Here is a 21066-nt window from a genome sequence, read left to right on the forward strand (position 1 = left end):
GTGATGTGGTGGTGTCACCAGAGCGATGTGGTGGTGTCACCAGAGCGATGTGGTGGTGTCACCAGAGCGATGTGGTGGTGTCACCAGAGCGATGTGGTGGTGTCACCAGAGCGATGTGGTGGTGTCACCAGAGCGATGTGGTGGTGTCACCAGAGCGATGTGGTGGTGCCCCCAGAGCGATGTGGTGGTGCCCCCAGAGCGATGTGGTGGTGCCCCCAGAATGATGTGGTGGTGCCCCCAGAGTGATGTGGTGGTGCCCCCAGAGTGATGTGGTGGTGCCCCCAGAGTGATGAGGTGGTGTCCCCAGAGTGATGAGGTGGTGTCCCCAGAGTGATGAGGTGGTGTCCCCAGAGTGATGAGGTGGTGTCCCCAGAGTGATGAGGTGGTGTCCCCAGAGTGATGTGGTGGTGTCCCCAGAGTGATGTGGTGGTGTCCCCAGAGTGATGTGGTGGTGTCCCCAGAGTGATGTGGGGGTGCCCCAGAGTGATGTGGGGGTGTCCCAGAGTGATGTGGGGGTGTCCCAGAGTGATGAAGGGGTGTCCCAGAGTGATGAGGGGGTGTCCCAGAGTGATGTGGTGGTGTCCCCGAGTGATGTGGTGCAGCAGCACAGAGACTGAAGCTAAGAACACGCAGGGTTGAGTGCTACAAAGCGCGCTCAGTTTATCAAAGCACAGAATGATGGAGCCGGGAAAAAGGAAGGGGAAACAGGAAAACCAAGCATTTACAATGCAATAGGTCTTCCATTATTAAAGTTTGAGCTATTGGCATTGCTAAATAATGCAACACCAATAGCTCAAACTTTAGTAATGCGAGATCTATTGCAATGCAAATGTGTTTTGACACACACAACCAACCCTCCCGATGTCCAGTGTACGTTCTGCTGATGTCACTGCCTTCAAGACCCAGAGACAAGGAATGGCAAATCATAATGAGCCCTATCGTAACGAGAGAGGAGGGCTTGTAAATGAATGAATGAAGGCAGTCTTATATTGCGCAGACTTAGCCCGTGGACATCAAGACGCCTAACAGAAATGAAAACATTATATGTGAGCCGAGAGCCAGCTTACAGATACGTCTCTGCAAAAAGCCAGGTTTTTAATGCCTTCCTGAAAGGTCCGATAGAGGGTTGTGCTTTTAATTCCAGCGGTAGGGTGTTCCACAACTTAGGGGCCAGAACAGAGAAGGCCCTTCCTCCCCATCTGACTCTACGAACCCGAGGAACAAACCCGAGGAACAGTCAGGAGATTCTTGCTGGAGAAGCGTAGGTTTCTGCTGGGAGTGTATGGAACCAGCAAAGATCGTATATCTTCAGAGCTTTCTCCAAATAGTGCCCCGTAGACAAGGCACAGGATCTTAAAAAAGATCCTGGCCTGAATCGGGAGCCAGTGCAGACTCTTCCTGGCTAAAGTGGCAGACGAGCGGCTGGGGACATCAAGGATAAACCTAGCTGCCGCGTTTTGAACAGTCTGCAAGCGTTGTACCAGGCCTATGTTAATACCCGAGTAGAGCGCGTTGCAGTAGTCTAACCGGGATGTAACTAAGGCCACCACAGTCTGTTTACGGGCTTTCAGGGAAAGATAGTGTGTAATTTTCCTCAAGGTCCTAATAACGCCCCAGCAGGTGGAGACCTTTCTATTTACCTGCTGATCCATAGCAAGAGAGGTGTCAATCATCACGCCCAGATTCTGAGCGGATTTCGTGGGCCGTGGGCACACTCCAAGGGATGGGGGCCACCAGTCGCTTGACCAGGCATCCTGGTCTCCACGGAAGATCAAGACTTCGATTTTCTCTCCGTTCAGCTTCAGTGAGTTCAGAATCATCCACTGTGAAACTGCCTCCATGGAGTTCCTGAAGCTTAGAGCGGAGGTACTCATCGAGTGGGAGAGAGAGACCATAATTTGGGTGTCATCGGCATATGACACCACCTCCATCCCAAAAGATCTTACTAATCTGGCAAGTGGGGCCACATATATGTTAAAAAGAGTGGGGCTTGAAGCCGTCACCTGTGGTACCCCACACTGCACAGGTTTGGCGGGGGACAGGAACTCTCCCAACTTGACCCTCTGCTCCCTCTGATTGAGGAAGGAGGTCAGCAGGCTCAGCGCTGGGCCCTCTACCCCTATCTCCCTTAGACGAGCTGTTAAAATGGGGAGAGACAGGGTATCGAAAGCTGCTGTCAGGTCTAGCAAGACCATTAGAGTAGTCTGTCGACCTTTGAGCGTATGTTATTAACATCCACAGTGAGGGCCGACTCAGTGCTATGGTGCTTCCGGAAACCATGCTGCAACGGATCCAAAAGGCCAGAGGAATCAAGAAAGGCGGTTAGATGTTGATTAAGATGCGTCTTAAGCATCTTTGCTGGGGCCGGCAACAGTGATATTGGGCAAAAGTTCTTTAATATCTCCGGATCTAGTGTCGGCTTTTTCAGCAAAGGCTTGACCACTGCCTTTTTCCAAGAAGCTGGAAAAATGCCTTCAGTTATAGCATGGTTCATTACTTCAAGGTGGTAGGGCAGCAAAACTTTCCTACAGTCCTTCAGGATCCTAAGGGGGCAAGGGTCCAAAGGAGATCCAGATTTAATTCTATTCAGGAGCAGGTCTAGCTGCTGGGAAGTAAGAAGAGGGAAATTGGACAAACTATTATGGGAGTCCTTTGGCCGACCATCAATGGGAGATGGAGTCAGGAGATGGGGGGAACCCAATAGGTCCCTTTGTGATTCCAGAGAGGTATAAATATTAGCTATTTTTGAGTGGAAGAACAGCAAGATCTTATCGCACAATTCTTTGAACCCTATTACAGGGTCGGGTGTTTGCAAAGTACAGAGTGAATTAACAATCTTGAACAATTCCCGTGAGTGAGTGAGTGAGTGAGTGAGTGAGTGAGTGAGTGAGTGAGTGAGTGAGTGAGTGAGTGAGTGAGTGAGTGAGTGAGTGAGTGAGTGAGTGAGTGAGTGAGGGAGGGATGGATGGGGGATGGATGGATGGGGGGATGGATGGATGGGTGGGGGGATGGATGGATGGGTGGGGGGATGGATGGATGGGTGGGGGGATGGATGGATGGGTGGGGGGATGGATGGATGGGTGGGTGGGGGGATGGATGGATGGATTGGTGGGGGGATGGATGGATTGGTGGGGGGATGGATGGATTGGTGGGGGGATGGATGGATTGGTGGGGGGATGGATGGATTGGTGGGGGGATGGATGGATTGGTGGGGGGATGGATGGATGGGATGGATGGATGGATTGGTGGGGGGATGGATGGATTGGTGGGGGGGGGGATGGATGGATGGGACGGATGGGGGGACGGATGGGGGGACGGATGGGGGGACGGATGGGGGGACGGATGGGGGGACGGATGGAGTGAGGGATGGATGGAGTGGATGGATGGAGTGGATGGATGGATGGAGTGGGGGATGGATGGATGGAGTGGGGGATGGATGGATGGAGTGGGGGATGGATGGATGGAGTGGGGGATGGATGGATGGAGTGGGGGATGGATGGATGGAGTGGGGGATGGATGGATGGAGTGGGGGATGGATGGATGGAGTGGGGGATGGATGGATGGAGTGGGGGATAGATGGGTGGAGTGGGGGATAGATGGGTGGAGTGGGGGATAGATGGGTGGAGTGGGGGATAGATGGGTGGAGTGGGGGATAGATGGGTGGAGTGGGGGATAGATGGGTGGAGTGGGGGATAGATGGGTGGAGTGGGGGATAGATGGGTGGAGTGGGGGATAGATGGGTGGAGTGGGGGATAGAGTGGAGTGGGGGATAGATGGGTGGAGTGGGGGATAGATGGGTGGAGTGGGGGATGGATGGATGGAGTGGGGGATAGATGGAGGGAGTGAGTGGGGGATGGATGGAGGGATGGATGGAGTGGACGGATGGATAGAGTGGGGGGATGGATGGATGAATGGATGGAGTGGGGGATGGATGGATGAATGGATGGAGTGGGGGGATGGATTGAGTGGGGGGATGGATGGAGTGGATGGATGGATGGAGTGGGGGGGATGGATGGAGTGGGGGGGATGGATGGAGTGGGGGGATGGATGGAGTGGGGGGATGGATGGATGGAGTGGGGGGATGGATGGACTGGGGGGAATGGATGGATGGAGTGGGGGGGGTGGAGATGGATGGATTACAAATGTCACAAAAAATGTTAATATTTCACTTCTGTTCTTGTATTTTCATCAGAATAAAATACACTAAACAATCTTCCAAAAAGTTATTTGAAAAAGTTTAAGCTATTGACTTTAAGTATTAATTATTGAAAAAAATACAACCCATTGTTATATTTAATATTAATGCATCTAAGTCATGTAAATACAACACATATTGCATTACAAATGCTATAGGTGTCACGTTTGCAAAAGTTAACACTATTGGCATTGTAAATGACAAAGTTATTAATTTCGCTATTTTCAAAACAAAAACATGAATAAAAAAATTTGTCATTTACAATACTAATACCTCCAACTTTACTAATGCGAGACCTATTGCATTGCAAATGCTTGTCTAGCATTGGACACAACTTAGTCTAGTGGTAGGTGTCCTTTAATGTAGACTGGATCTGTGGGTGCCGGTCTATATTTTTTCCCAATTCTAGGGTTTAATATTCTAGTGCGTACAGGGTCTTTAAATACCTCTGGAGCGTGTTTGATGACCCCTTTAATCATGGGAAGAATTTGAGCAGACCGCTGAGACTGCTCAAAGGTATCTTAGAGAGAATCCTCCTCAAAGTCCTCAGAATGCATAGGGACTCCATGGTAAACAGCAGCTGTTTAACAGATGACCAAAACCAATGGTAACTTCTGGAGGGGAAGGTTTTAATGGGTATGACTGCGGTTCAGGAATGACGGGCACATTTTGTGGGTTTGTAAAGTCCCATATAGGCACTTTTTTGGGTTTGGAAAGTCCCATATACCCTCATATACATGGTATGAACTAGGTTCTTCAGTGTCTTCCCCTCCACCCAAATTGTATTCATCATCATCATTCTGCTGTGGGGAATGTGATGATAATGGAGAATGTACAGGATAGATTTGAGGTGATATGTGAGGGGGAACAGGAGAAGCAGGAAGAGGAGGTATAGGAGAGGAAGGGTGCATAGGAGATGTTGCACAGTCCTTTTTCTTGGCAGGAACCACAGGTGTGGGTGGTGCATCTGCTGGTCTGTTTTTGGGAGGTGTAGCACCTACATGACCAGTCTTTGGGTCTATGTAGATCTTTTGTCGAGGATCTGGTCGAAAAAGTTCCTCCTCCTCTTCAACCTTCTTGGGAGTCGAGTTTTTCGGTTCCAGGTTAGGTTGTCGTGTGTCCTTAGCCTTGGGAGGTGTTATAACGTCCTGTGGCAAAGTTTTCGGTGCCGAAGGTGTTGTTTTCCGCTTTGTAGGCATGTTCGAGGATTTGGGCACCTTGGAATCAGGCTTTGTGTTCTTCGGCACCGAAGATGTAGAAGTGGACGGCTTTGGAGCCGGTGCTTCTTTCGGTACGTTTTTATGTTTTGTGCCAGTACTATTTTAGGCTTTGGTGCCGAAGGGACTTTTGGCTTCGGCGCCGAGGCAGGTTTATTTTTCGGTGCCGATGGAAGAGTCTTGCTCGTTGTCGAGGCACTAGAAGGCTTAGTTTGTTTCTTCGGAGCCGGGCTGGAAAGCGGGGCTTTCGAAGCAGGTATTCAGTCTCGACTGGGCCCTTTGGGAGGAGTGCTGAACTTTGCCTTCAGTTTGGGCAGAATATGTGGTGCAGGGGCAGTAGTACTCACCCGCTGACCCAATTGGAATGGAGTCATCTGCCTCTGATACGATCTGGAGATCAGGTGAGTCTTCTTCGGGAACGAGGGGAACCTCTTCGTCGAAGATATCTTCAGGTGCTGGAGCTATTTCTCATTTCGTGCGGACGGGCCCTCCGATCCCGGATGGTTTTCTTCGATCGGAAGGATGCACAAGCTGTGCAGGTCGACTAGTCGTCTTCCATCGATAGACCGAGGTTGTAGACCTCGTGGTGATCGCTATGTGGGAACTTTGCTTGACATACCGGGCATCGTTTGAACGGAGTTCTTTCCATGTGGTGTAGGCCAAACGGCGTTGATAGGCCCAACGGCCCGCATCGATGACCGGAATGAAACTGATGGCGTCGAAAGTACTGTAGTCGATGTCGAAGGAAGTTTTTAGAAGTTTGAGGAAGTTCTGCGCTTCGAAGTTGCTGAAAAGTGTTTTTCTAGCCGGAGCGGAGAAGCTTTCATCCGAACCCAGTGGCGGAAAAAAACTATCCAAGGATGGAGCCGATGCCCATGAGCAGTATTCTCTAAGGGAGGAGTCACCTATCTCGTGACTACAAAGACTTCTTGGAAGAAGACAACAACCTGCAATCATCCGTGCCCAACACTAGGTGGCGATCTAATGCTAAGTGTACAATCTGCAGCTCATATGCCTCAAACAGATCTTTTTCCTTCATACATTCCTTCATTCAACTGTAGAGAGTTGCAAATCTAACATCTCTGCTGCTTTGCAAACTACCACTACTAAAGAGCTGCTTTCTGCCATTGGTTGACCAGGCGGAGAGTCCAGCTCAGTTTCTGGGCAGGTGTCTAACCCACTGGCATTCTGAAAGACCAATCAAAATGTCCTTCATCTGTATAGCGAGGGAAGAGAAAAGTTAGTCCCTTAGTCACAGGAAACATTTTGAAGAACCTGGACCACATTAAAGCCTGTATAAACAGGGACCCAACCTTTGGGAATACTGCCATTGTGGAAGAGGGTCCGCATCTGATTTAGTCACAACGGGTTGAGCCTTGATAAATTTCATAGCATGACAAATGGGATGGCATGGCTAGACATCAGCTTGGGGTCCAAGACCGGTGTCTAAATCAGTTCTGATACAGATGCCACTGAAATCTGTTGCAGCGCAAGCACAGATAAGAGTGGTGTGGACCTTGAAACCAGAGTTCAGGTCTGGCCCGGCATGGATACCGACCCGGGAACAGTTCTGAGGAGGCGGTCAGCTTAAAGGAAGTGGCCATCGATGAAAGCCCAACTGGAGGCCCCTGCAGCTCCATGGTAAATTGTCTGAAATTATTCTTGGGAGTAAGCAGAAGGCCATCAAAGTTGGAGTGGAGCTCCAGATCCATGTTGAAGGGTACAGAAAAAAAGGAACGGATGTGTGAGAAAGTGCCTCTTGACATGGTTAGCCCCCCACCTTTTGCCTGGAAAATTACGTGGTTTCTATTGAAAGTGCACTTGTTCCCTGCCAGCCAGGTCCCCTGTGTAAGAGGTCCTTCCCAAAAACTTTACCATGATTGGCAACTTCCGACCCTGCTGTAAGTCCCTAGGAAATGGTACCCCTGGTACCTAGGATATTGGGACTAAAGATAGTCCCATAGGGCAAACAAGGAGATTATGGACGGAGCACTGAAACTGTCCATTCACCCCCAGTCACAGATGTGGGTTGAATCAATCGTCATTCTTTCCTCACTTCGCCACCCCAGTTCAGGCCCAGCTATATGCAAATCATTCTTGACCCTGTGCCTCATGGGAACAGTCCAGCCGAACTGCAAAGCCAGGTCTTCCTTGGAACCGAAACAAGCATCCTGGGACCAGTTTTGGGGTAACACCCCTCATCAACCGGGCTAGCTTGAATCCAGTGGCAAAGCGAGAAAGGGACCCATGTCTGGGCATACTCGGCCAACTTACGGCAAACAAAGCAAACACAAGGAGATTATCTGCAAAGAGATGCAGGTGGATGCAGCGCTGAAACTGACATGGGGCTAGTGTCTGACCAGACATCCAAGGACCCCGGTCCAAGTGGCCCACTGGTCCTGCGAGGTACCCCTGCAATTCTGAGCAAGAGTTCATTGTGGGTTGACCCCTGCCGGACTCCCAGTTGACACCTGCAGCCTCTGTACAATGCCCTCCGCCCCCCTAACACACAACCAAGACCTGCTCGGTAAGCCATTCCCAACACATAAGGACCCTCTAGCAACAGAGTCCCCTGAGATTTGGGGAGCTTGACATATGGTGTCCCTACATCCCCTTGCATCAGAACTTTCCTGTGCAGCTGTGGGTTGTCTTTGTCCAGCCTTCAGGCCAGATACTGCAGCCTTTCTTTAAAACGAATTTCCTCTATTGATTTGAATGGGGTGCTGTTGCTATGTTGGCATTCTGCACCCGGCTACTCCTGTGCAGTTGAGGGTGCAAGTTTGATGCTGCCTTGTGCCACCCCGTGCTTACCTTAACCCTCGGAGACTGATCCCAAACACCGCTTTACTTACCCATAAGCAGTGCATCTTCGATCACACCTAGACTCCATTGGTTAACATTGGGTGCATCAACTTTGAATTCGACCTTTGCCCCCACCCACCCCTGTGCTGCTGGTAATGCAGTCTTTCTGCTAACAAACTGACTGGTGTTGACCACAGACTCCGAAGGCTGGATTTGCAAGTCAGGTACTTACCTTCCAAACTGCACATTTGTTTTCTTCCCATAAGTTAACATTGCTGAACTGAAAAATTGCACTAATTCTCCACTTTTTAAAGTGAAAAGTATTTTCACTGAAAAACGTACTTACCTTTAAAAGTACATCTTGGCATTAGAATAATACTAGAAAGCTTATTTTTATAAAATTGCTGTGGATCTCCTTTTTGAGTTGGGTGTCAATTATTAGTTACTGTATATATAATAAATGTCTTATACTTCTCTGTGTTAGTCCTAAGGCTGCTCAACCACACTACCACAAATGGAGCACCATGGTTTTACACGGAGCCTTGTAAAATGTCTGGGGGAATCTCTGTGACTTACCTCCAATTCCGGGAGAAGGCCAGAAGAGCTACTTAATTACTTCTAACTTAAGAAGTGATGAGTACTTCAAGACTAGATCACATGTACTAAGCCGATTAGCATATTTCTGGCAGTAATATATGAAGTGTGATTTGTCTAAGAGGGTAGTCTTCTGTCTTTGATACATCCAGTTTTGGTATCTTTAGATGGTAGTAGATGAAATACTAGCTAGACCCTTATCAAAGGATAGGCTAGGTTCTAAGGTTCCTGAGAGAATGTCCTAATTAGCAATGGCCTCAAAGGTGGCAATTGTGGGGGTTTTAAAGTGTTGCATTTACTGACCCTCTTCCTCAAGTTTACCCTCAAGTTACACTCCTCCTGAACATGTTTTGAGATAAGGTTAGCAGAGCAGTCACATTTGTGTAACCAACACAAGCTGTTAATTACCGTTATTGCCCTGTTGCACTGTTGACACTAGACTCAAGGTTTGCTAGATTTTATATTTACGGACTGTTAGCTTCCTAATATTTGTGGGAAAACCTAACCTTTGTGGGAAGCGCTATCCTTCAGTAGGCTGATAAAACCACCACAGACTGAGCTGAAGGATTCCCAAAGACATATCCCCGGGAGCCAATTTATGTACGGAGGCTTGCAAATAGTTGATGGCTTGGGTAGTAGCACCACCAGATCACAAAAGGAAATTTTCAAAAGCAGGAGGGGTGAGCACGCCTATTAGGACTTCCAGTATACCTCATAGAAGGATGCAAGACCAATAGCATAATTAGTAGCTACTTCCCAGGCTGTATTCACAAATCTTGACTTGGATTAGAGGGAGTATTTAGCAGTTGGGTTAACTTGGTCCTGCGAGATTGAAAGGGGTTGCCAAAAGGGTCCATCATGGATATTTTGTAAAGGAGCGCTGGTAGCAGGCCAGAAGCATGGATACTGGAGCGGACGCGAGTACTAACATCAGTGCTGAAAATATCTGGTTATCTCCCTTGAAGCAGAAGTCAGGAGGGTCAAATTACTGGCCCTCAACTTGTCACTCAAACCAACCAATAAGGAGTTTAACAATCGAAAGAAAGACAAGTTGGCAAATCAAGCCCCTAGAGTGTTTAGAGCCTCACAGTCAGCATTATAGTGTTTGATTTGCTCAGAATAATAAAGCTTTCCCCACAAAGCAGAAGTTTCCAGATAATAACTAGTAAAGATGGACTGAATTAACTGATGGAGTGCTAGAGATCTGCCCGAGGCATGGGAAGATTAAACAGAAATACTGTCACATTTCTGTGTTGAGACAGAAAGATAGGGTGACATGCTGTTTAAGAGCAAGAAAGAGGGTAACAAAAGAGGTCTGCTCACAGCATTATTTTTGCTTCCCTATGCTTGAATGTGTTGAACTGATTGCCGCTGTGTCAACCTTGAGGATTAATACACAAGACAATATAGCTTATGCTACAACTGCAATAAATGGTGTTTCAGCAATCAACTCCGGGCTATGAAATACTAACGAAGAAAACAATTTGTTATGTAAAAAAAAAAAAACTGAAGATGCTGACCCGGTATTCTTTGCACAATTATCAGCATGCTCAAAACAATAAAACATTTATTATACTTTAGAGTATTTCATAAGCCACAGCTGGCTGTAAGACGTAAAAAATTCATTTAAACCATCTTATATACAATCCTTTAATACATGTACCTTAGCATTTGCACTTGCACATACCTGCAAGTAATAGAGATATAGACAAAATAAACCAAGATTAAAAGGAGAAATCGCTTGAACAATGCTTTCCTGACCTACCTCCCAATTTTCCTCTGCATGCAGTCTAAGTTGTTCAAGTTTCAAAAGTAATGAGCAAAAGACTTGCATCTATAAATAGGCAGCCAACAGTGAATGTTTGCAGCCATGTATACTGCTAGCTGTTGCTCGTCTGATAAAATGATGTCCAACTAAAGCAGTCACAGATAGCCAAGCTACGAAAGGGGTAGAATTGCCCTCTCCCTTGTACACCCTAACAGTGTTGCAAAAGGTACTTTCATCCAGAATGAGACAACTGTACCAGATAATGGAAGTGTTTGAGAATTTTCCTTGTATTCTGCCCTCTCCAGTTTTCTGTTTTCATGAAAGAGGAGGCCAATCATTCTGGGTACGGCTAGATTATGCCTCACACGGTCTCGCCTGCTGCCCCCAACATCTGGTACACCAACACAATTATCCAGCAATAAAAGTACCCGTAGAGCATTTTTATAAACCAATGCTCTCAAGAGCATACCATTCATGAAAAGCACTATTTGGAAACACTAACCTCTCCAGGGTCCAGTCTATCCCAGTTGTCATTAATGTAAGAGACAAGTTCAAGTTCTGAATCGAAGTATTTCTTCTTATGAATAACACTTAGGTTATAAAGGCACAAATGAGTGATGTCGACCCTGTAAGTAAAACAAATATGTTAAATACATCGGTAAAATGGGTTCACTTGTAAATAAGCTTCATTGTGTTATCCTAGAATTGTGGCATGACATTCAACTAACATCCAACAAGTAAACAATTTTTTTCAAATGAAACCGTCTTAAATTGTGGTGACAAAAAACAAATTAATCCTGGATTCACTCAATCAACAAGAACCCCCTATCAATGGTGGAATATTTAATTCATATAAAACACATAGATAAACTAAACAAAGATCTCACTCAAAGTCCCTGAAACACTCAAACAATGTTACTACTATGACATGCAGTGCAAACAAGTCAATGAAATTCTTTAGTAATGTAAATATTATTAAAACACAAATATTATAAAAACACCTATAATAAAACACAATGCATCATTTCAGCATAAATAAAAACAATACAATTCATCAGATCAGGACATAACTTATTATCTTATGGCCCTTTCACCACAGAGAACCCTAAAAAATAGGGAGAACGAACAATGATACAGTATGCTTTGTCTTTTAGCTCAACAATTCACTGGGAATAATTTTAGCAAGATTAGCCTGGATACATATACTGTTTTGTATCTACAGGTCCAACTTGTCCTCGGGATAATGTATAGAAATGCGTTGACGCGTTTCGATGGGTATCTGGTTATTCCATCTTTATCAAGACAGTCATTATGTTCACTTTTCTTTGTGGTATATTTGATTGTTATAGCCTGAATGAAAGGGAGTAGATATTTGCACTTATTCTTGTACTTCTTTTGCAGACTCGAAGAATGGTTTATTTACTGGACACCCTTCTTAAAGGGACTTAAATAATCCCAGTTTCCCAACTGCCGTATATTCTTGAACGCTTCAACTCGAACCCCAGATTTCTAGTTTTGCGTCCAAGGGGTCCACATATAAGGTCCAAGGTAGAGGGGCTTTTAGTGCATACACCTCCTCACCCACCAATGTGCTTAAGTTGCGCTCTTATTAGCTCAGGGATTCCCCGTCCTGCTTTGTCATTTTCCAAAAGGCATAATGACTTGTCTTGATAAAGATGGAATAACCAGATACCCATCGAAACGCGTCGACGCATTTCTATACATTATCCCGAGAACAAGTTGGACCTGTAGATACAAAACAGAGTATATGTATCCAGGATAATCTTGCTAAAATTATTCCTAGGGAATTGTTGAGCTAAAAAACAATGCATACTGTATCATTGTTCGTCCTCCCTACTTTTTAGGGTTCTCTGTGGTAAATGCGTCATAAGATGCTATGTTATGTCCTGATCTGATGAATTTTATTGTTTTTAATTATGCTGAAATGACGCATTGTGCTTTATTATAGGTGCTTTTTATAATATTTGTGTTTTAATAATATTTACATGTACTAAAGAAATAAATTGACTTGTTTGCACAGCATGTTAAAGTAGTATCAATGTTTGAGTGTTTCAGGGACTTTGAGTGATTTTTTTTCAGTTTATCCATGTGTTTTATATGAATTTAGAATTCCACTGATACGCCTGAGAGCTGATGGGGGTTTGGCAGTGCCGGTCTTTGAATGGTACTATTTAGCAGCGCAATTGCAGTGGCTCACCCATGCTGTAGCTCGAGAGTCCCCGGGTCCGGGGTCCAGATGGCCCTGAAGAGCTCTGGATCCCACGCTATATCTTGTCCTTTGTAGTGCTTCAGCAGAAGATGCGTCTTGACCCGCTCACTGCGGAAGAGAGGACGCTGCGATTGTGCTGGAATCCACATGACGGAGATTGGACGTCACTGGCTAACTGGGAAGACTTAGGAGTACAAGTACTAGGAGACCTCTACGAAAACGAAACCCTGATGACATTCCAGGCCCTTCAGCATAAATACGATCTTTCGTGAGGGGATTATTTGCTGCAGTTTAGTATTAAATCTTTTTATTGAAAAATCAGCTCGCACACAGACATTAGAACTTTCCATGAATCGAAAGACATGCAATGCATAGGAAAATGGCATGGAAACAGTGACAAGAACGTCTGTTGAGCCCAGTTAACCTACAAAGCTCTCTCCACGCCTGACAGTGCTGTATAAGCGAGCCTGCATTCAGAAGAAAATACAAAAACAAGATCCAAACCCCCAACCCCCACCTCCACACCTCCCCGCGCCTACCCTCCCACCACCCACGTTCCAGGACCAAAGACCTCCAATGTCAACACCTTCGTCCACTCCAAAGAGTCTCAAGAATCTACCTGTGACAATCGTAACAAACGCAAGTTTCGGGGGCATGACACCTCTCTAAATTCTGTAGCCAGCAGGGACAAGAATGGCTGCCACAATTCCGCATACTTGGCCCCTTCCCCTGCCTTGATTAGTGATAACTTTTCCATAACCAGAACTTACCAAGGGCGATGCAACCAACCTTGGAATGTGGGGATATGCAGGGTGCGCCAAAAGGCCAGCACGCTCTGAACGGCGGAGCCCAGAGCAATAGCAATCAAGCTGCCCCTGCGTGATTTCAATGGGTAGGTGATAGCATTAGGTAAACCTAGCAGTACGTAGGCAGGGAACCTTGGGATTTCTGTGTCAAAGTGTGCGTCTATCTCATCAAGGACCATCTTCCAGTACCCCTGAATCTGGGCACAATCCCACAACAGATGGACCAACGTGCCCCTCTCACCACATCCCCGCCAGCAGGAGGCCTCCCTTGTGTGATTCATCTCGTGCAACCTCTCAGGCGTGTAGTACCAGTACGTCACCAGTTTAGTGAAGGTGTCGGTCAACCCCCATATGGTAGGCGGAATGCCGTGCTCGATAGTGGATGCCTCCCATTCCTTGTTGCTCAACACCCGCCCCCGCTCTCTCTCCCAGCGGGCCCTTCATGCGTTATAAACGCGTGAGTACCGATCTAGTAGCAAGCGGTATAAGTCCGATATGAGCCGTTTATCCGCCTTCCGCGTAATTAGTCAATATTCATAAGGACTGAGTTTCCGATCTGCCCCTTCCCTGACTTGGGCATTGAGTGCCCAGTGATGCACTTACAAATAGCGAAGCCGTTCTGTTTCCGGCAAGCCATATTCCGGTCAGAATCCAGTCAAATCAACACCCCGCCGGGCGCCACCGGGCGAAAGCCTGGATGTCTCGCCCAGGCCCGAAATCCGGGTTCTCTAGCAACGGCGTAAGGGGAGAAGGAAATGTCAGGTCCTGCTTCGTGCTTGTCTGGTCCCATACCTCCAACGGGACTCTCGGGATCAACGAGGCATACAAGTTGGGAGGTCGGTGCTGCCTACGGAGGAAAGGAACCTCCTGCAACGGGCGGCCCGCCACTGCCTGATCCTGAAAGAGCCAGTGTTTTTCAGACTCCCAACTGCTCCACTCCACCAGGGTCCGGAGTTGGGCTGCCTGATAATATAGCATCAAGTCAGGCAGACCTAGGCCTACCCTCTCCGGTGGCAACATTGCCAGTCTAAGCTTCATTCTTGGATGCTTACCGTTCCAAATGAACTGAGCATGCTTCGACTGGGTTTGGCGGGTCCAACCCTCAGGGGGACGGAGCGGAATGGCGTGAAATATGTACAGGATTTGCGGAAGAATGGTCATTTTTATGGCAGCTACTCTGCCCAGCCAAGAGAGTGGGAGGTGTTTCCATCTGCCCAGCTCCTTACGGAGTGTCTGACGAAGCCTGGCGTAATTGATACGCACAGTGTCCTGCAGTGTGGCCGCCAACTGAATCCCCAGATACGGTATAGCCTCTGACGCCCAGCGGAAGGGGAAGTGCTCCTGCAGGTAGGCCCGGGTGTGCCCCTCAAGCGAGAGGTCCAACGCCACCGACTTCTTCATGTTAACTTTAAAGCCCGCCGCACCAGCAAACGTTTCCAGAATCTCAGCAAAGGCCGGTAGAGAATCACTAGGGGAGGCCAGGGAAGGGAGGACATCGTCCACGTATAAGCTGATTGTGTGCACGTATGCACCAAACTTAATCCCCTTCACTCTCTGGTCTACTCGCATTGCCTGCGCCAACGGCTCCATATAAAGCACAAAGAGCAAAGGCGACAGCGGGCACCCCTGCCGCCTCCCTGTTCAATGGAAAAACGGGGCGAGGAGCACCCGTTGACTCGTACTGTCGCCGTGGGGAAGGTGTAATAATTCAGGACCCAGGTTCAAAATTTCACTCCTATCCCCGCCTTTATCAGGACTTGCTCCAAATCTGGCGGGTGGTCCCGATCAAACTCTTTTTCGGCGTCAATCGAGAGCATCATGTATTCCCCTGGCGTCCGCATAGCCTTCTCTATCAGGTGTAGGGCCTTCTAGTATTATCGGCAGTTAGTCGCTCCGGAATAAACCCTGCCTGGTCTGGCTCAATCAGCCCCTGCATGAGTGGTGCCAGCTGTGCTGCCAGGATGCTAGTATAGATTTTGAGATCAACATTAAGAAGGGATATGGGGCGATCCTTCCCCAGTTTAGGGATGACCGATATGTTGGCGTCTAATAAGTCATGCGGGATTGCGCCGGTCTCTGCAAACTAGTTAAATAGGGTAGTCAGTAACGGTGCTATCGGAGGACAGAATGTTTTGTAAAAAATTGCCGTAAAACCGTCCGGCCCCGGAGCCTTAGCCAATTTAAGGCGCGAGATCGCCGATATCACCTCCTCGGGGCGAATCCTGCTGTCCAGGAGATCTGCTTGGTCTTTTGATAAGGCAGGAAGAGGACTGGACTCTAGGAAAGCTTCGCCGTTGGCGGGGTCAAGCCACGCCCCTGCATAGAGGGAAGTATAAAAGTCGCTAAAAGCCTTTGCTATGTCACCGTCTTCGGTGACCCGCCCACCCGCCCCGTGTAGCAATCTCCTGTACCATCGGTCGCTGTTGAGTTTCCCGGAGCGCACGCCCCAGCAGGTGCCCGCACCTGTCCCCCCCAGTGTAGTACATGTGCCTTACTCTCAGGGCCGCGAATTCCGCCCTATCCTTATCTAATGCGTCCAGCTGCTGTCGCGCCAGGCGCGCCAGTTCTTTGGTGCATCTGCTCCAGCTCTCGTGTCCGTAACGTGAGTTCTTCACGTTTGCGGGCCCGCTCCGTGTTTTCCGCCGCCGAGACCGCGATAAATTCACCTCGCAACACCGCCTTAAGCGCCGCTCAGTGTGTGCACAAGGAAGTGTCTGAGGTGTGGTTATGTGATAAATAGTCTGTAATGACCCCTTTGATCTTCTCTACAGTGTCCTTACGGTGGAGCAGCGTATTGCGCAACCTCCAACAACGCACAGCCCTAGTCACAGGTGGGAAGGAAAACACCACCGAAAGCGGTGCATGGTCTGAGCGCCGCAGCTCCTATCTCTACCTCTGTCGCAAGCGTCTTAAGGGATGTGGAAGATCAAAAGTAGTCCAGCCGCGCATAGGTTTTATGGGAATTAGAATAATATGAATATTCCCTGACTCCCGGGTGAAAGTTGCGCCAGAGATCAACCATCTCCAACTCCTCCAGTCTAGCCACCCCCCCACCAGAGAAAGTGCCTGCTTGTGAGGAGCGCTGCCCTGATCTGTCCAGCAAGTTGTCAAACACCAAGTTTAGGTCACCCCCCAACCAAGACATGCCTATCAGGTGTCGCAGCCGCCTCACTAAGCGCCTGGTGGAAAAACTTCTCCTGACCCTCGTTAGGTGCATAAACTGAACTAACTGTAAAAGGTAGCTTCCCCGAGTGAAAATCTATAGGAGAGCAATCTCCCTCGTATTTCGGCTACCTTCTGCAACACCCTCCCCCTGAAGTGCTGGGCCACTAATATCGCCACCCCCAACGTCTTAGTGGGGGCTGAGGAGAAGAATTGGAATGGAAAGCTGCGTGATTTCAACCTATGACAGTCTTTGGACAATAAGTGCGTTTCCTGGAGAAGACAAATATCAGCCTTTGAGCTTTCCAGAAACGATAGGACTGCCCTCTGCTTCACGGGGTTGTTGAGGCCCCGGACATTCAAAGTGAGGAAACGTACCGGTTAAACAGGAACCCCATTCTACCACACACATACAAGCACTCACGGACCTGGAAACCCCCCCCATTCACCAACATTTCTTCCATGGTTAACTCGCTGTTAAGAAAAAGTAACATCCCCCCCAACAGTTAAATCCTAGTCAACTTCATCGTCCATCATCCTGAGGTGATTGGTAGAGTACAACATCGGGGTAGTCTTATCAGCTCGGAGAAAACGCTCCCTCCCGCCGACAGTGTAAGTCACAGCAAACTTAAAGGCCCAGCCATGATCACTCAGCCCGGAACTCAGCTAGGATGGGACGCCTCCACGCCCGAAGATATCGCCTCCACTGCTGCCCGCTGACCATCGCTGATCTCTGCCACTGGGGGTTTCCGGACCAGACGTCTTCTAGTCTGTTGCCACCAGCGAGGTCTGCCGTCATCAGTCTCCGTTGTAGGTCCCTCGTCTCCTCTGCCTCAGCAGGCGGGTCCAGACCCAGCAGTCAGCATGCCTCTTTTCAAGGACTGTAGTTGGTGTAGCTTATTATCCTTTTTGAAGATCAAACGGAAGGGATGACCCCAGCTATAGGAAATGTTTTGTTGCTGAAGGAAGGTCGTGGCGGGCCTAAAGATCCGCTGTTTCTGCAGGGTGAGAGCGGACAAATCCTGATACAAAACCGGGGCTTGCCCCTGGAAGGATGAAGGATGCTTCTGACGCACCTTCTGTGAAATCTCTTCCTTAGTGCGAAAGTCCTGCACACACGCAAGGATGTCAGGAGGGGGAGCCGAGGGAGAGCTTGGGGGACTCACTCTGTGCACGCGGTCTATCCGTATCTCCGTTTCCGCTGGGCGTCCTAGGATGTGGTTAAACAGAGTGCTGGTGAAACCAAATAGATCCCTGGTGTCCTCGGCCATTGTCACACCCCGGATACGGACGTTATGGCGACGCGAGCAGTTCTCCAAGTCTTCCATATGTGTCTGTAGGTCCACCTGCTGGTCGTGAATCCTAACAATCTTGACTCGTTCCCCTATGCCATCCACGTCCCTGCGGACATCTTTGATCTCGCCTGTGAACTCTTTCTATAAGGCGTGAATGTCTTCCCGTAGAGAGGTAAAAAGCGATTCAAGGAATGCTTTAGTGATCGGCTCCGTACCTTCTGCCTGCTCCGTCGCTCTGTGAGATGTGCATGTCACCATATCCTTGGCCTGCTGGTTTGATTGGGCCTTAGCATAAAAGGTCCTTGACCATCTTTTCTTTCCGAACCCTCACGGTGGACATCTCTGTTCCCAGATTGGGCCGTGCATGGCAAGAGAGCCCTTCACAGTTCAGACCCACTCACCACGTCAGGCCTCCCCTTCCGCACCACCAGCCGCTATCCTTCCGTAAGGTCCCTCGCCGCAAGTCGCCGAGCGGTCTCCGAAGCTGCGCCAATGTACCCAGAGGCGGACTATCCCGCTGGTAGACCGCTCCGCAGCCGCTATATGGTGCCAAGTTCTTGGGCCCCACTTCACACTACCCGGTCTGCAGGGGGTGACGCTCTCCGCCCTACTCCACTGCCATCCCCACAGAGCACATTGCTCACCCTCACCGGCTTAGGACTCTCTCCTGTCCCCGCTCCGCTCACCCTGGCCTCCAATGCGCTCCACAGCCTCCACCACCTCAGGTCGCTGGTCACTCGGCACATTCGCTGCAGCCGCCAACACACACAAAATGGCGGGCGGATCGCCGGCACCTCTTCCGTAGCGTCCGAGAGGGATGCCGCGTACCGCTCCTCTGATCACACTCAAGCGGCCCCTCACCTCTTCCGCGGCCACTACCTGTCCGTCTCTCGGTCGGGCGCCTAATCGCGCGCCCCCACCAGCTCGCCGTCCGCTTCACACTCCGCCTCTGCAGGCCTCTGCTCCAGTTCGGCCGCCGGTAAGAGGCGCCAAACTCGGCCAAAACATTATCTTCCGGCAGCCCACTTCTTCTCGTGCTCGAGGGAGTACACCCCACCAATACTGGGAGCCGACTGCTGCTTTGCTAGCCACTGGCCCGTGCTAAAGTTTACTGTTGGCGGGAGCTCCGGGAAGGTGCGTCCGTTCACGCCGCCATCTTGACCACGCCCCATTTGCTGCAGTTTAGAGGGAGCCGACTTCCAGCACATGATGTGGGGATGCCAGAGGTTGGTAACATATTGGAAGGACGTGCTGGCACTGCTGTGTAGTATAACTGATCGTACGTTAGAACTACATCTGGGCACTTGTTTACTACACTTGTTCCCGCATACAGCTAAAACGAAAGTGACAAGTAAATTTATAGACCTGGGCCTCATGTTAGCCAAGAGAGAAATCACAATGCATTGGAAATCAGCGAGGGGACCAGGTGTTGGGAGATGGCGGGCGGAATTGCTCAAGTGGGCGCAGAGTGAAGGTACACTTCGGTTACAACAGGCCCTACGTACTGCTAATGACAAGGCGCAAGAGGCGGCAAGGGCATGGGAGGCCTTAGTTGTAATATTGCAGGCTCCAGACTCTGGTTCAGAGGAGCGTTCGGACTTGGAGGACCAGGGGGACCCAGTAGGCACGTTGGCTCAAGGAGAATGAACTGGAGCACAGTCAGTGGGACAAATGGTGATCACTGAAGAAGAACTTTATACCCCGTACTCTATTACTGTTGTACACGATTACTATTGTATTGGATTCTGATGCACCTTAATTGTTTATAGACCAGGCTCTTAAGGCACACCGGTGGGGGGGCTGCGATAAGGGTAGGGGACTCGGTGAGAAGCAGCTTTTGATACAATATATTATCATTTATTCATTTGTTATTGCTGTGCTGCTCAACTACGTTGATTGTTTGAAAATCAATAAAAAAAATTTTTTTTAAATGAATTAAGAATCCAACTATTGATAGGGGGTTCTTTTTGATTGAGTGAATCAAGGAATAATTTGTTTTTTGTACCGATAGTACTCTCCTCCCTTGGTTGCTCACAAGGGTCGCTCTCTGTTTAAACACATTAAGTTGTGGTGAGCCTGGGTAGGTAATGTTGGTTGTGTCACAGCTGCATATCTGCTTGGGAACCCGTGGCCGAACAAGCTGAGAGATGGATCACAAATTGTCCCAAAAGAAGTTGTGGACAGGGATGCTACTGCGCCTCCAATTCCCTCTGACACTTAATCCCCAACCCCTGTGCACCCCCCAAAAATGTAGTTAGGTTGAATATTCAAACTAAGACTTCAGAACAATTTGGAGTAGAGGGGACTTCTTGTTTGACGTTTGGGGTTACGTAGGCAAGGCTGGCTTTCACAGGTGACCACACAACACAAGGAGGGAGGTACCCTTAAGACCGTTTAGGGGACAGGGTAAATAGTACACAACAACAAAAAGTCCCTAGTTGGAGGAAATATATCCTACGGCGTAAGGTAACCTAGGCCCGGTGGCTTAAGGGTTATCTACGCTAACAGAGACTACAAATATGTCAAGACACCCTATTATAAATAATCAGTCAGTGTAAACACCCTATCTGTACGTCACACAACAATTAAGAGACTATAATTTCTACTAGTGTAAAAGCAACAATTTATTAAAAACATTATACAGAATCAATTTGCATCAGAAAACACACATTGACACAGCAAACACAGTTCACAATACAATACTTCTGTGAGAAAGTTTACGTTATCGTACAAACATTCGACCTATGTGTGGTCTTGCCTTACAATATCTATGATTTAAATACAAGAGGTTTAATCAAATTCTCATTTTCTCCCGAGTTCATAACTCCATTCCTCTGATTAAGATTCTAACTTGGAGCGACAAGAATCCTTTTGTCTGCATTAATACTCTCATACTTGATGGACTAGCATGCATTACTATTGGACATACCATAATGGTTGATTACCCGCATACATCATTTCCCAAAGTCTCTACCCCCATGGGGGAAGAATCCTTTC

At 48.4% G+C, this 21066-nt stretch overlaps 1 protein-coding gene across 2 annotated transcripts in view; it reads right to left on the reverse strand.

The window, feature by feature from the left end:
- MTF2 (metal response element binding transcription factor 2) overlaps positions 1-21066 on the reverse strand; it is a 471832-nt gene that overhangs the window by 201756 nt on the left and 249010 nt on the right. For both annotated transcript variants that reach the window (XM_086953923.1, XM_086953924.1), the window contains one exon: positions 11079-11202. In XM_086953923.1, the coding sequence (XP_086810049.1) occupies positions 11079-11202 (124 nt within the window). The remainder of the gene's footprint in view (positions 1-11078; positions 11203-21066) is intronic.

Source organism: Lissotriton vulgaris, chromosome 1_1 (genome assembly GCF_964263255.1).
Source record: "Lissotriton vulgaris chromosome 1_1, aLisVul1.2, whole genome shotgun sequence".
In the NCBI taxonomy this organism is placed as follows: Eukaryota; Metazoa; Chordata; class Amphibia; order Caudata; family Salamandridae; genus Lissotriton; species Lissotriton vulgaris.